At 40.7% G+C, this 15,469-nt stretch overlaps 1 protein-coding gene across 6 annotated transcripts in view; it reads left to right on the top strand.

Annotated features, from left to right (window-relative positions):
• znf512b (zinc finger protein 512B) overlaps positions 1 to 12,438 on the top strand; it is a 35,602-nt gene extending 23,164 nt beyond the window's left edge. For 5 of the 6 annotated variants that reach the window (XM_037772801.1, XM_037772806.1, XM_037772803.1 and 2 more), the window contains 9 exons: positions 314 to 435; positions 1,698 to 1,790; positions 6,494 to 6,592; positions 7,166 to 7,435; positions 7,590 to 7,937; positions 8,719 to 8,820; positions 9,014 to 9,076; positions 9,584 to 9,682; positions 10,913 to 12,438. In XM_037772801.1, coding sequence (XP_037628729.1) covers positions 314 to 435; positions 1,698 to 1,790; positions 6,494 to 6,592; positions 7,166 to 7,435; positions 7,590 to 7,937; positions 8,719 to 8,820; positions 9,014 to 9,076; positions 9,584 to 9,682; positions 10,913 to 11,224 — 1,508 coding nt within the window. In that variant the 3' untranslated portion in view covers positions 11,225 to 12,438. The remainder of the gene's footprint in view (positions 1 to 313; positions 436 to 1,697; positions 1,791 to 6,493; positions 6,593 to 7,165; positions 7,436 to 7,589; positions 7,938 to 8,718; positions 8,821 to 9,013; positions 9,077 to 9,583; positions 9,683 to 10,912) is intronic. The other variant, XM_037772804.1, reaches the window with a different exon arrangement.
• The last annotated feature ends 3,031 nt before the right edge of the window (positions 12,439 to 15,469 follow it).

Raw genomic sequence — 15,469 nt, 5'->3', positions numbered from 1 at the left:
AATTAAGCTTATGACAAAAAATATGAACACATCATTTTGTCAAATTATTATCACGTTATGTAAATGACCGATATAGCTATGATTACAAAATAAGCCCCTTCCAGATAATCAAGAATCTGTTTTTAGAGTCGGGGTTCGGGAATCACCCCATCAGGGATTATTTTGCATCACTACACATTATCACTTTACAGAATTAAACTGTAAGGTGAGGAAACATGAATACTAAGTAAACAAATGGAAATGTTATACCCATAAGGACAACGTTCCAGGAATATCTGATTGCTATCTGACACTCTTTCCACATGTTTCTAAGGTGCCGACACCCAATGGCAGCGAGCGATCCACGAGCGAGGTGAAGTGGTGTGTCCCACCTGTTCCATCGTCACCAGGAAAACAATCCACGGCCTCAAGAAGCACATGGAGATTTGCCAGAAGGTCAGTGGGCGATACAGCTGTCCATCAATTTCTGATAGAGCTTGCCGTAAAACCGAAAAAAAAATTGTTTTCCTATCAGTCAAGTTAATACTATTCCAAGACAAATTTCACAGTACCAGCTTACTTTCCCTGACTTTGCTTCTGGAGGAGTCTGTCTGCTGAAAATTTGAATAAGACATGAATGTCATTAATATCAAACCATCATGTAATACCTGCTGAACACTGTGGGTACGCAGTGCAGTTGTAAAGAAGTCTTAATGTGTGACACTATGCAATGCACACAATGTGTTAATCTGAAGGGAGATCTACAGCAGCCAATTTGCACAACGCCTCAGTGGAAACAATCCACATATTATATCAACAAAAACTAGTTTACTTATTGTCATAACTTTTGTGAACCACACTTGTTATAAACATGTTTTTTTCTCTCTGAGTATGAAATAAAGCTCTCTCAACCCAGAGCTGTAATTTCCACATTGGATTATAACTTTGACTGCAACGTTATTAGATACCTCTCCCTGAGGACTCCATTGTGCCGAGTCTAGGGAGCCTTTACAGTAATGATATTGATTGGAAGGCTGTAGAAATAACACCAGGCAGTATCTCAGTACAGTAATCTCAACCAGTTTCCTCATGTAATATCCTTCACTCATCTGCTCCGATAATATCAGTTGAAATGGATCAGGGGAAAGGACACTGTGCACTCTTCTGTGGTTTGTTTGCACTGCACTCAATTGTGGTCAATAGCAGTAATAAACAGGGAAGGGGTGAAGCATGGAAGAAGTTCATCCAAGTACTTTATAGTGAGGACAAAGCAGTTGGAGTGGCGCAGTAGCCTCCAGGCCTTCGGAGAGACGTGTTCTTACAGCCATTTTAATGGCTCCTTGGCCCAGTGGCCCGTGTGACTCTATTAAAGTGACAGTCTGCCATAAAGCAATGACAGAATCACCACATTACCACTGGGTCACTCACCATCAAAACACCTCTGTCTCCAAATCAATACTGAGGCGAGGAGAGTGATCTACAAAAAGGAACACTTTGTGTCAAATTGGCGTTTCTGGCTCCCAGAGTTGCTTGATGTGGCCTTTGTCCTTTGTTTTGACCAAAATTGCGCACTAATAACAAACTCTATTAGGTTACAGGTGAAATGTTGCTGTATTGATAGGTCCAATAAAGAGCACAGCCAGCAATAGTGGGTTACCTGTTAGTTTCCTTTCATTGAAGTGTTATTTGATCCTCTCTTTGGCCTCCGACCCCTGCAGCTCCAGGATGCCCTGAAGTGCCAGCAGTGCCACAAACAATTCAGGTCCAAGGCCGGCCTCAACTACCACACCATGGCTGAACACAGCACCAAGGTAACTCCACACATGCACACGTATGATCTTGTAATTCCTAAAGCTTGCTTTTAAACAAAAAGTGCTACTCTCTGATAGAGTTGGGCCGGTGTGAACATTTTCAAGCAAGTTTGATGTCAAGCCAAACACCAAACTCGACAAGTATACCAATTGTTACCACTAGGTGTCGCAATTGACTCAGCAGCCGTTCCCGAGTGGAACATAATGTGACTGAAGCTTTGTTTATGCCTCCGCGAGGCACTGTGGCGCGGACCTCCATAGATGGCGTGCGCATAACGAGCACGCACAAAGGCGTTTATGCTCAACGCGTTGTCCTTTGCAGTATTCTCCGAAACGCCATGCACCGTAATGCACCTCTAAGCTGGTTTGCCAACGGCCAATAAACACTAAATAAGAAGAAGAAGTAGAGAGTGAAGCGGCACCACGTTATACATTGCCTCGTCTATGTTTTTTGGCTCGCCTTTTCCGTCAGCTTCAAATCCAAAATGTTGACAAATTGGCGCAGATTTAGTTTTTTTTTTTAGACTAACAATGCCACGTCTGGTCACCCAAAAAAACACATGAACTTTTAAGTAAACAAACAAAACTTGGGCCGTGTGCATCTTCCCCCATCCCACCCAGGGTTATTATAGTAAACTAAAACTATATTAATTATAAAAATAAAATACTGAACAATCAATTAGATTTTGGTGGCGATCCGGATCATGATCCAGATTCAGGATTTTTTTTAAGAATTCTGATCAGCCTGAGCATTAAGACCACAGGGTATAACACATGCGCAGTGTAACTGATGACGCATTGATGATGCGAGACCCCACCTCCTTCCTCCTTCTGAGAGCAGAGAGATACGTGTGTGGATGTGTGGCGAGACTGAGAGCTGCTGGCCGTCCGTGGTCAGAAAGAAAAAAGCGGTAGATGACGGGATGAGAGACAACGTAGTGTAACGTTATACAGACATAACAAGGCTTCTGAATGAGAGAAGCATCCGCCGATGCGTTACACGGAAACACACCGTGTTAATAATAAGCCGACCACGTCACGGTACCGCCAGCTGTGAGCTGTGATCTGTTTTTAAAGTCAGGCACTTTGGCGGAGTTCTGCGCTCTCCGAGTGCCATTCTAGTTACTAATGCAATACAAGCTGGATTTAGCGCCATTACGCCGTCAGCACCGGTTGCGGACATAGGCTACTTTTTAATTTGCCAGAATGTGTCATAATGACAATTGCCGGTTCAGCCGGTTTGCATAAAATCAAACCGGCTTGAGCTCGTACACCGGACCAGACTGCTGAAACCCTCTGACTTTCTTTTTAACTGATCTTTGCCCCCTAATCCATCACTCAGTAGTCCAGATGAGGATGCTTTGAGGACTCAGAGATCTAATGTTTCACCACAGTCACACTGACCCAATGAACAGGCTAGTTAGTTATTAGACACCACACCAAAGCACCGACCGACTACACTCATTCAAGAGGCGGCCAGACTTACACTTGTGACTCTATTTATGTATGGAAATCCACCGTACACTACTACTAGTGTCAGCTTTCACTGTGTTTGATGAGGGGTGTCCTGCATGTACATATCTACCCATATAGCTATGCATCCACAGTCGAAAAAAAACATGTCTTTCCCATGAGTTCTATTACATTTTATCTGTTGCATATTCATTGTCAGCTGCTAGTATGCCCGTCTCTAAAAATCTGATCTTGTAAATGATCATACATTTGAAGTAGTGATGGTGATTGGTATTCTTGTCCTTGAAGTGCTCACATTTCTTCCTGCAGCTGTCTTAACTCTGACAGCAGAGAGCTTCATTAAGATATTATCATGACACTCCTGCATTAGAGCAATGGTACTGCTATGAAGTTTGCTAAATAATTCAACACCGCCTGTTTCAAAAAGTATCATGAAAGATTAATGAATGTACGTGTACCAAACCTTGTAGCGTGAATGTTATTGTGTCAGCTCACTTTCCAGTAGTATATATGATATATGCGCACATGCATCAGTTTAATGGTGTTGATGGATGACTGCGCCATCTGTGTCAGCCAAGTTAAACTGTTTGATACCGCCATTTGTCTTCAGTCTGGACCTGTTTGTGCTTTGACCTTATTGGCGGCATTCCAGTCCAGCAGAGCAAAATACAACATTATGTGTGTGTAAAAAAAGGTTTCACCAGGTACTCTTCCTCAACAAACCACTTAACTTTTCTGCAACAATATTCAGATTAGATGATTAAAACTTTTTTGACAAGCTGTGCCGTCTGTGATTTGTGCTCCAGACTCAAGTAGCTGCTGATTAAAGAAGGCTTTCATCATTTGCAGGTTTGACTTGTGTCATACTCGTTTTTTTTCTCATTTCTACCGACAAGAAAACTTTAAAAAGCAGTAAATTAAAAAAAATCAAAGATGAGAGGGAATCAGAATCACAGAATCTTAAGACGTAGCCTTACCCCCCTTAGCATTTAGGTAGAAAGTTTTACTTTGTTGTGCAGTAAGTACTTCTACTATGATGTCTGTATATCTAGTCAACGGTACCAATCATTAGCAGTGGGGGTTGGAATTGATACAGCATAGTATCACGATATTTTGTGTGTCAATATTGTATTGATACACGAACGACAAGTATCGATCTTTTATTATACACTATTAACCTCTTAACAATCCAACGGACGCTATTCTGTCTTTCAGAGGCTGCAGTGGGCTCAGTCTTAAAGCTAGAGTGGAGACTTTGGTGTCTTATGAAACTAGAAAACCTAAGAAATCCATTGGTACCATTTACGATACTAAGCTAACATATTAGCTTTGGGAAGAGCGTTAAATAACACTCCAAAGTTTGGCGAGGAAAAACTGGCATGGCTATTTTCAAAGGGATCCCTTGACCTCTGACCTCAAGATATGTGAATGAAAACTCTGACATGAACAGATCGAAAACTGTATCTTATTAGATGAAACAGATGTTTACAAACTGCATAATTTGCAGTTGAAAAAGGTGATAAATCACAATATATCACAACATATCTAATCGCAATACTCAGCATATCGCAAAATGTAAAAAATTGCAGTAAGATCGTATCGTGACTTAAGTATCGTGATAATATTGTATCGTTGGGCCTCTGGTGATTCCCACCCCTACTAATCATGCTATTTATTGTTGTTTATGTTATATATTGTTGTAATGTGTTTGGGCTCATGTTTTCGTGCAAGTGGGGCATTGAGGACATTTTATGTATTCCTATATAAATGATATGCTGTTAACTGCATTGAAATGTATCAAGCAGACAGTTTGTCTTTGACAGGACAAAAGAGCTTTTTGTTGGCATATGGAGGCTTTTGTGAGGTGTTTTTTTGTGGCCACAGTACACAGCAAGTGCTGACTGGCTCGGTCATCTGAGGACACATTATATACTGTATGCAGAGGTGTTGTTTCTATAAATACACTGAGATGTTGTATTTTCCAGTGTTCCAATCAGCCGGTACAATATCTTTATATTAAAGAGAAATTCTTAGTCGACTAACACTCATAAGATTTTGTCGACTAATTGTTTAGTTGATTTAATTGATTGATCTGTGAAAGAAGAATCACACAAAAGCACCACTTTAAATGTTGTGTTTACCAGAGATGAGCTCATATGTTTCTTAGAAATAAGTCATAAAATGCATTAAAATCGACTAATCGACGAAATAAATCTTAGTCCCTGTATGACCAAAACGACAGATGGGGGGCAGCCCTACTTTATATAGGTGTGTTTATATATTGGTATATGCAAAATACTGATTTTGCTCCTTTTTCTACTACTTTTGTTATTAGCTTTATTGCTTGTTAATGTTGCTGGTGTACTATTTGTGTTGAATCTATTGTGTTTGTTTCTATCATTTCTATGTGAAGCAGTTTGTACTTCAGTCTTGTATAAGCAGAGCTATGAAGTTTGATGTGATTTGGCGTTTGCACTAACCCTGGGTCCAGTGTATTGTCAGTGTGATCACATGGCACAGCCCCAGTGCAGTGTGGGAAAACAGAGAGGGCTGACAGAAGGACAGGGGTCGCCTACTGAGTTTGACCTTGATGTTGCTGCTGCTGCTGGGATGCTGCTGCCTCTTCTCTCACTCCTCTTTCTCCCATGCTTGCTCTTTTGCTCTCTGTCTCTGATCGAAGCATTAAGAAGACATGCTGATGTAGTTTTATGGTTTCTTCTCCTGCCAGTGTAAATCAATGACTGAGCTGGTCTCTTCCCTACAGGCTTGATCTTTATTTACCTGAAGTAGTGAAATACTCTGGCGGTATCTCATCTCCTTCTTACCTTTCCAGAAAGCCAAGGTTGTGTCTCAGTCATTTCCGTTCTCTCTGTGTGTTAACACTTGAGAAAACACATGAAGTTTGCTCCACTGGGACTCCCCAGTAAGTCCAGACTCTGTCCAGTCCTCTCCTGCTTTCTTCTCCCTGGCAGCCATGCCATCTGTTGTTCTGTTCTTGGCTGGGGTTTGGCACCAGCCAACACTCGAGAGTGAAAACACGGGTTTGACAGTTGTCATAAACATGCCTTGAGTAACAGCCTCACCATGAAACCGTTTAATGATCCTGGCACAGTGTGAACACCCGAGATGGAAAACACATTTTCATCGCCATTTTTTTTAAAGTCAGGAGGGAGAGGGGAGGTGTTGTGGTGGGACACGCTTATGTGACGTTGTGTTTGTTCCCCCCTCAGCCCTCGGGGAGCGAAGGCCAGACGGGCGACAAGCACGAGGAGAGAGAAAGGCTGCGCCGAGTGCTCAAACAGATGGGACGAATCAAGTGTCCTAGTGAGGTATGCGCTCCGTTTTTCTTCCCGTGTCCCTTTCTCTTTTCCTTTCTCTCACTCTTTGCTACTCTCGCATTCTTGTGCCCTTCAATCGCATTTATCCAACTTTTCTGCCTTTCGTGTCACATTTTCCCCTCTCCTCATCTGCCAGTTTCGATTTTGTTACTCCCTTTTCCTCAGGCTCTTCTTTTTGTGACTGCCTCCTCTTACCTCTCTCCCTCCTTTTTCCTTTATGCCTTGTTCTTGACATGTTGCCCAAAACCACATCAACACTCTGCTTCCCATTACTCACACTAGAGTGCAAAAGGCAGAGAGAGGAAGACAAAGAGCTGCAAAAAAACAGACTCTCTACTGTGACATGTCCTCACACTAAAAAATGAGCAGTTTCCTTCTGTTTTCGCCATCTCTTTAACAGTAACCACAAACTATTGACCAATTGCAGTAGTATTATTCCACTAACCCTAGATGTCGTTACCCAGTTTCTTGCTTAATGTGTGTTTTCATTCTGTCTCATTTCTGTCACTGGCCTCACTTGATCACACAAACATTATGTGTGCAAACACACACACGTACGTACAGGGCTGTTCAGCCCACTTTTCCAGCCTGATGGGCTACCAGTACCACCAGAAACGTTGTGGAGGAGAGTTCTCTGACGTTGAGAAGCCTGTGTTTCTGTGCCAGCACTGTGGGAAAAGCTACCGCTCCAAGGCTGGCAGAGACTACCATGTGCGTACCGAACACTCCCCGACTATCACCACCACCACCATGACAGCCACCACCGCCACCAACAACAACAACAACAACAAAGACATTATCACCGACACCAACAACAACACCGGCAAAGAGAGGGTAAGATCGTCTTGGAAGACAGTCATTATTACAGGAGACAGGCCTTTTTCTGTTTCCCACTGTTAATAAGCATTTTTTACTAGATATTACTTTATTAACTAGCCAAAGTTTACAAACATTTTCCACTCAAAGAAGTGTCCCACTGCTCCCCCAGGTGGCTTCTGAGGAGTCTCCATCATTAGGCAAGAAGGAGCAAAGCCAGCCGGAGAAGAAGGATTGGCAGGAGAAAGCACCATCCGGCCAGCCGAAGGAGAAGGAACGAGAAGCCAGGGACAAGGACAGGGAAAAGGAAAAGGAAAAGGAGAGTGAGCGAGTCAAAGTGAAACCAACGCAGAATGTGAGCCAGGGGGACGACTTTGAACGGACCCCCAGTGGCAGAGTGAGGCGCCGGTCAGCTCAGGTGGCAGTGTTCCACCTGCAGGAGATAGCGGAGGACGAGCTGGCCAAAGACTGGGGCACCAAGCGCCGCATCAAGGACGACCTGGTGCCCGATAGCAAGAGGGTGAGGACAGAGAGTGGACACTTTAAGCGCACGTGATCCACTTTACTGTAGAAATGAACATAGTAGACATAGATGTAAGCATACTCACCTCACACACATGTACAAGTACGGACATAGGGCAGCAATGTGTACTGCAAGAAGACATCTCCACAACTATCGCAACATATTCTCATATAACGGTTCGTATGATGTCTTAAGAAAAAGTTATTTTTCCTTTTTCATTCATTTTCCTACAAATGTCCAGCAACATGTGTCAATTTCCGCTCGTTACATAAATACAGTCTTTTCAAAATAAACTTCCGTCTTCACAGGAAACAACGTCCTTAGGGTTAGGCAATAAAACCACTTAGTTAGGTTTAGGAAAAGATCGCGATTTGATTTAAATTATCTCCGGAAGTGGTGTTACTAAGTACGTAAGTTACCGTTCACCACTCTTTATACTTCCTGGTTCAAGATTACATGAATTACACACAAATTAATTTTGTGGGATATATACGAATTACAGTGCATTACTTTTCGTAGGTATAGCTATGAACGGTGTATGAGACCAGCCTGACTATCGACACACACTCACACACAGTAGCACAAACAGGGTTACACACTGCCACGCATCAAAGCCAATATTTCCACGAACAGGTTCCACAAAGACACAGCAGGTGTTAAGTAGTAAAAAAGACAGCAGATAAATATGCCCCCCTGTCACTCTTTTCATACACATACTTTTCAGTGTAACACTTCCACTGATATACATAATCATATAAATGTCCTCTTCTGTGTGTAGTTAAACTACACCCGTCCTGGCCTCCCCAACTTCAGCCAAGAACTATTAGAGACCTGGAAGAACCAAGTCAAGGAGAAGGGCTTCATCTGCTGCACCAATGAAGTAAGAACACTGACCAGTCTAATGTGTCACCATGTAGAGAAAATTACTTTCCATATTTTAAATAAACAAAGCATTGATTCAGAGATTTGTCTTAATATTGAGCACTATGTTTATAATAACTAGGCTGTTGATTTTACAGGAAGATGGATTGAGTGAGTTTGTTCACTTCTGGTTTATTTCTGCTTTGTCTCAGAACTGTGAAGCGGTCTACTCCAGCGTATCAGGACTAAAAGCCCACTTTGCCAACTGCAGCCAGGTATAAACACTCACTTGGAGACAAGCCACCAACCTGATTACATTTGTCTCCGTAGATACTCTAGTAAAAATAAGAATATGCTAAGTCTCATCATAACTTCTATTTTTTTTTGTTTAATCAGTCTAAAGTGTGTTTGTAAAGTGCTTTGCCTCTGCATCCTGCTTGTATCACTGAATACAGCACCACAAGAAATATGAACTGCAAAAAAGGCATTTTAAAGATAAATTACTATTAAAAAAAATGGCAACATGTGTATATTCTAAATATGAGTTATTTAGGAGAGTCATAAAGGAAGTTACAGACTTTGTTAACCTGATTTGGGAAAAAAATATGTTGAAAAATATCAGTTGAAAAATTATGCCTACAGACTGTAATCTGGTGTGTAACAGGTGACGTGGTGGTGTTAATGATAATGGCTGCAGATTCACCTGGCATGTGTTGCAATAGACATTGTTTTGAGCTGAATAACATGTATATATATTCTGTGTGCGTGTGTGTGTGTTGCAGGGTGGTGGAGAACTGGGAAAGTACACTTGTCTGATCTGTCAGAAGGAGTTTAGCTCAGAGAGCGGTGTGAAGTACCACATCAGCAAGACACACTCACAGGTGGGTCAGTCTCAGTGAGAACTTCCCAAACCTCTATATTATTTAGTACTACTTGAAGTACTCTCTCCTAGGCAGCAGCATTTTTATTTCCGTTAACATGCAGTAAAAACCCGCTGAGTCGCAGAAGTTGGTATGTAGATCTTGTGATAACAAGGTGTTATGCCTGTGTTGTGCAAACAAGTGCTTAACTCGTGGGAACACATTTATACAGATCTTCATACTGAGCATGTCCCCTCAAATATGAGTAACACAACAATTTGTTTGGTTGATAAATGCATTTTGTTGCCACAAAATAACAGCTTATTCCCACAATATAAAAGCTCGGTCCCAAAAGGTTAAAACCAGTGGGCTATCTCCGGTTCTGAAAAGTGAAGCCAATGTGGAAACTTGCATTCTTTCTAATAGCCAGTAGGAGGCGACTCCTCTGGTTGCAAAAATAAGTGATTGTATAGAAGTCTATGAGAAAATGAGCGTACTTCTCACTTGATTTATTACCTCAGTAAACATTGTGAACATGAGTTTATGGTCTCAATCACTAGTTTCAAGTTTTCTTCAATACAGCATGATGTTCATTTAGTAAATTATGGTCCCATTAAGAGTAAAAGAGACGATAAAGCAGGGTATGCTTTAGGGCGTGGCTACCTGTTCATCAAGGCCTTTGATCTCAGCTGACTCTTCCTACACATCACTCTTTTAATTACTTAGCTATAGTTTCTCCTCTGTGTTACTTATTAGTATGATTTTGTGTGCCCCCTTTGTAAAGCGTCCTTGGGTTTCTGAAAGGCGCTATATAAGTCCAATTTATTATTATTATTATTATTATTACCTTATAATTGACAGGTCGCTACCTCGGCGTTGTCCGGTCTGGGAGTTGTCTGTGTTTTTGTCTTACAACTTTAACCTTTTCACAGTGTGTTTTCAGTTCATGAAAGTTAGTTGTAACATGAAATCTCGTGTCACTTCTGGTTGCAAAAAAACAAGATGGCAATGGCCAAAATCAAGGCTTCAAAACGCTTCAAAACCATAGTCCACACACCAATGGTGACGTAACGGTGACTACGTCCACTTCTTAAATACAGTCAGTGGTTAAAAACGTAAATGATTACTATCTTATGGGACTTCAGGGGTTCCATATTACTGTATTCAGTCACGGTGGTTTGCCCCACTAATTACAGTAGAAACGTTTTACAGTTATATTCATGCTCCTGACAGTGTGTTTTATCGCCTTAGAACTGGTTTCGTGCAGCAGCCAGTCAAGTGGCCTCCAGCACAAAGAGTAAAGCGCCGGAGAACAATGGGATCAAAGCAGAGGTGAGGAACGGCGCCACCCCTGGTAAGAAGAGGGGCCGCAAGCCCAAAGAGCGCCCCCCTGTGGACGCTCCCCTCCAAACAAAAACTGAAACACCATCCACTACTCAAAACTCAACCCCTGACGTGACCCCTTCACAGTCCCCCACCCTGATCCCTGACCCAACGGACAGCGCTAATTCAGGCCAAAACAGACAGCCCATCCTCTCCACCGCCAGACGAAGCAAACCCTAGAGGCCGTCGCTGTCAGAGTAGCTCTGCTTGTGTCGACCAGGAGCCAGAGAGGATGCTTACTGTAAATGTTGTGCCAGGAAGCTAAAAGACCCTTTCAACTCCACGAGGACTTGGCACTGAGAAGAAAGTTAAATCAACCCTTAAGAAGTAAAACATTTAGTACAGACTGAAATCCCAGAGTTAATGTGTCTACTGTTATAAACAATACTCACGTAACAGCAGTGTTTAATTTCTCCATTCCACCTTTGTCTCCTTTTTAAGGCACACATTTCAGTTTCTGTACTCACAGCTCAGTAGTAATCAAAGATAAAATCCTGACATTTTCTAAACAGAGGTAGTATTCCAAACTAATACAGAGTAATCCTCTCTACAATATTCATGTTGTGTTTGAGAGGTTTTAAAAAGGATATTCTATTAGCATGGTGAAGTCATTTAATGATAGCTAGTGTTTTCACATTTGTTTTCCACAGATATACTGTACTGTGTACATAAACAATATCTATATCTATATATCTATATACTCAAAGCAATGATGCCATCTGTCATTTTAAAGCCTGACACGTCCAATTGGATCACGGGCAGTCAGAATTTTTTGCAGTGTGTGCTGTAGTGCAATGTTGTTTTGAACTTGATTTTTTTTTTTTTTTTCTTTTCTTGTTTTTTTTACTTTTCATGTTTCAAGTAAGCAAATGTCATATAAGCTAAAATGTTGGTCAGTTGTTTATCATATTCCACTCTGTTTTGCTATCACTTCAGTGACATTTGTTTTTATTTTATCTGCATCACATGACGATGAAAGGTATCTGCTTTGATGACCATAATTAAGTGTCAAAAGATTATTTCCACAGTTCTTTTACACTGAAGGTAATAAGCAGAATAACCCAAAAAAGTGATTGTTTGAGATTTCCATCTGTAAGTTATAAGTTAATACTTAATATGGCATTGTTTAATTGATTTAAAAAAAAAAACTTGAAGCATTCTGTCTAAAATAGGACTGGCAAAGCTAAACGTTGGACAGAGGGATGAATTTTTGTGTGAAGCTTGTTGCACCATTGCAGCACAATCAAATGATGTGACACCATTTTAAAGGAGGCCATGTTTTGGCTCCTGCTTTAGCTTGAATCAAAGAGCTGAGGAGAGAATAAAAAATATGTTTTATAGAGAGGTTGAGGGAAATAATCTTTTATTAAAACAGAAAAAATTGCAAATGAAGATTCACTTATGATAATGTATATGAATTAATTCCTGGATGCTCAAAGTTATTGCCTTGCACTTTAACCCTTAACCCCTCTCGCTCCCCTCTTGTATTTTTGCACTCCAGGAGTACTCAACCTCACCTAGTGGCCGTCGGGCACAGGAGCGGGAATATTTTACTCTGATGAAAAATTTAAACTAGAGAGAGATTAAATTTACATGGGTAATAAGCAGCATGGTTAACTATTTCTAGATAGTATCTGTAATCCAACATGTAAGGGATAATGGACAGCGAGCCGGTCATTTTGCGTCAGGGTCCTGCATCGCCCTGAAGGGGTTTATTTCACAACAATGACCCGCTAGCTGTACATTATCCCGCTTATTACACGGCTACTTACTTTGAAATTAATAATTTGACACAAAAATGGTCCGCCAGAGTCCGACATCAGAACTGCGTCCATAGCAACGGTCTGCTATACATAGCAACGGTCTGTTATAAAGAAATAATAGACCGTAGAACGCTGTAGTTGACCAATCAGAATTGAGTATTGAACAAAGCCGTGTAATAAGACCATGTAATGATGACTCGCCACACAAAGCCATAACAGGTCTTGTTGAATTTTAAGGCTGCTCTACCACCAGTATAGCTTCAGATTAAAAAAATAATAATTATTAAATAACTTTTCAAATCTAAAAATGTGTGCAATCAGAGAATATTTTCACTTTAACATGTTTAAAGTAGATACTTGAATCCACAGTTATATTAACGATTTGAGAGCAAATGAAAACTCCATAAATATTTGATTTATATCTGGAGTATATGTCCATAAAAATAATGAATTGCTTGCATATAAAAAAAACGATAAATCTATTTTATATTTTCTTGTGTGTATTACCCATATATAGCAATCTGATATAGCTTTGGATAAAGTTGGGATATTCTGGTGAGATAATAAGGGTGCTTAACTTGCCACTCGACCTTAAGGACCTGAACTCAGTAAGTCCACTAATCCATCCTGCCATTTTTCTCCTTGCTGGCAAGTCTTCTGAATTTTGCACCATTAAAATGTCAATGTCATCGTTTAAAATCGAGCACTGATGTCAGCAGAACATTTTCAAGAAACATTGAATTTGAAATATATGTGTCCCAGGTGGTGTCATCCCTACGCCGTGACCTTTTATATATTGTAAAGCAAAGATTAGAGCTGAATTCCTCCATTATTAATCAACTGATGGAGCTTATTCAGGTGGGGGTGATTATGCATGTGTCTGTCTCTGTTAGCAGGATGGACCTTTATCTTCTATCCAGGTTCGACTGACGGAGGGGATAAGTTAGACAAGCACTGATCGGTCCTCGGACCTTTTTCAATATATGAGTTGTCCAGACCTTGTGTGTGTGTGTGTGTGTGTGCGTGCGTGCGTGTGTGTGTGTGTGTGTACAAAACAGTTAGCACCTTTGTAAAGACTGGATGTCAGAAATGGTAACACTTTTCGTTGAGTGTTATGCTGTGGCACAGAATCAGTTCATCAGCTGCTTGTTACTCGTTTCATTAATAACGTCACATTGACCGTGTTTACCTGACAAGCTTTGGTGTTGCAATATGATAGTTAGGCACTGCTTTTAACAGTGGGTATTTTATATTTTATCACACCCTTTACTATCTGTCTTCCTACGATGTGGAAAACACATATCTTATCCCGCAGTGTGAGCTAACTGCAACGATGTTTAGAGAGTACAGCAATACACCATATTTAGCTGGTTTTGTTGGCTTGCTGATATTTTGATATTGACGTGTCTTCTCGAAAAATTGTATGGCTTTTTTTTTCACTCCCCCTACTTTTATTTGTTTGCTTTGAAAATGCTTTTTACACATTATGAAATTGAAAAAAAAAGGTTGAAAAAATTTGTAGACCACACAGAACATTGTAGGCCTATGTGTCGGCATACACTGTTATTTTATCCATTTTGATGATGCACATAAATTGAGCTTTTTCAGTACACGATGACAAACACATTGAGAGGGTCCTTTATTATTATCTATTCAATATGGGACAATGAGGCATATGTATGTGTGTTTGTTTCTGTATTTAGTGCACTTACTATACCATGAAATAGGCTTGAAATAGGAGTGTTGTTGGAGCTTTCTAGTTACCCTGACTGTGTGTGGTGTGACTTTTGTACCTGGGGGAAACAGCAGGCTCAAGCGTCTTCCCTTTGTCAGCAATGTTATTTCCAAAACCGAGGTTAATCCTTAGAGAAATCCCCTTAGACAGCCTGAGAATTTTACCCTTTTTATTTGGACAACAGTGGTTCGTTTTGTATGCTACCTACTTCAAAAGCAGGAAATGGCGTCCGCCTCTGTCGTCGGGGCCATAGGGATGAAACTGTTGAGAGTTTTAAGAGATGATGTTGTAGCTCATAACTGGTTATGATATATAGGTAACAGGTGAAATGAGACTAATGGTGTATTAAAGATTTCCATATCTGAAATTAAGCTGTATAGTACCTAACATGGGAGGCATCAACACCTCCTTTGAGTCTGAACTGTTACAATTTTTCTCCCAAACTTGTTGTATTACCTGTGCATTAGTATCCCTCAACTAATTAATAAAAGTTTGTTGACTAAAACTGTGTCGACTGTGTCTACTTTTAAGTAAGTTTTGAAAGCTGTTAATGTGATAGACTTTTTTTCCCAGTGGACTTTTTGGCTTGTCAAACACGGGTGTGTCTAATAAGATTAATAAAGGCAGTACTCCTTGGGGCCAGTTTCAGGGAGCCAGTTTTGTGCATGTTGACACACCTAAATGGAAGGGAGCCATCATTGATTCAATAACACCTGTGGTGTTCCTGCTATGACATGCCAAACTGTCAAATGTGGAAAAAGCTTTTTGCTAAAACGCAATTATGTAAATAAATAATTTGTCTTTCATAGTTACAGAAGGGGTTTCCCAGCTAAGAGTGTGTGTGAGGTATTTCACAATGTCATGCTGGCTTATATCATTCTAATGTAGGAGTTATTACAATTCAGAATTGTAATAGATAGATAGATA

Source organism: Sebastes umbrosus, chromosome 6 (assembly GCF_015220745.1).
Source record: "Sebastes umbrosus isolate fSebUmb1 chromosome 6, fSebUmb1.pri, whole genome shotgun sequence".
Classification (NCBI taxonomy): Eukaryota; Metazoa; Chordata; class Actinopteri; order Perciformes; family Sebastidae; genus Sebastes; species Sebastes umbrosus.
This window is presented reverse-complemented; position numbering and strand designations above follow the sequence as displayed.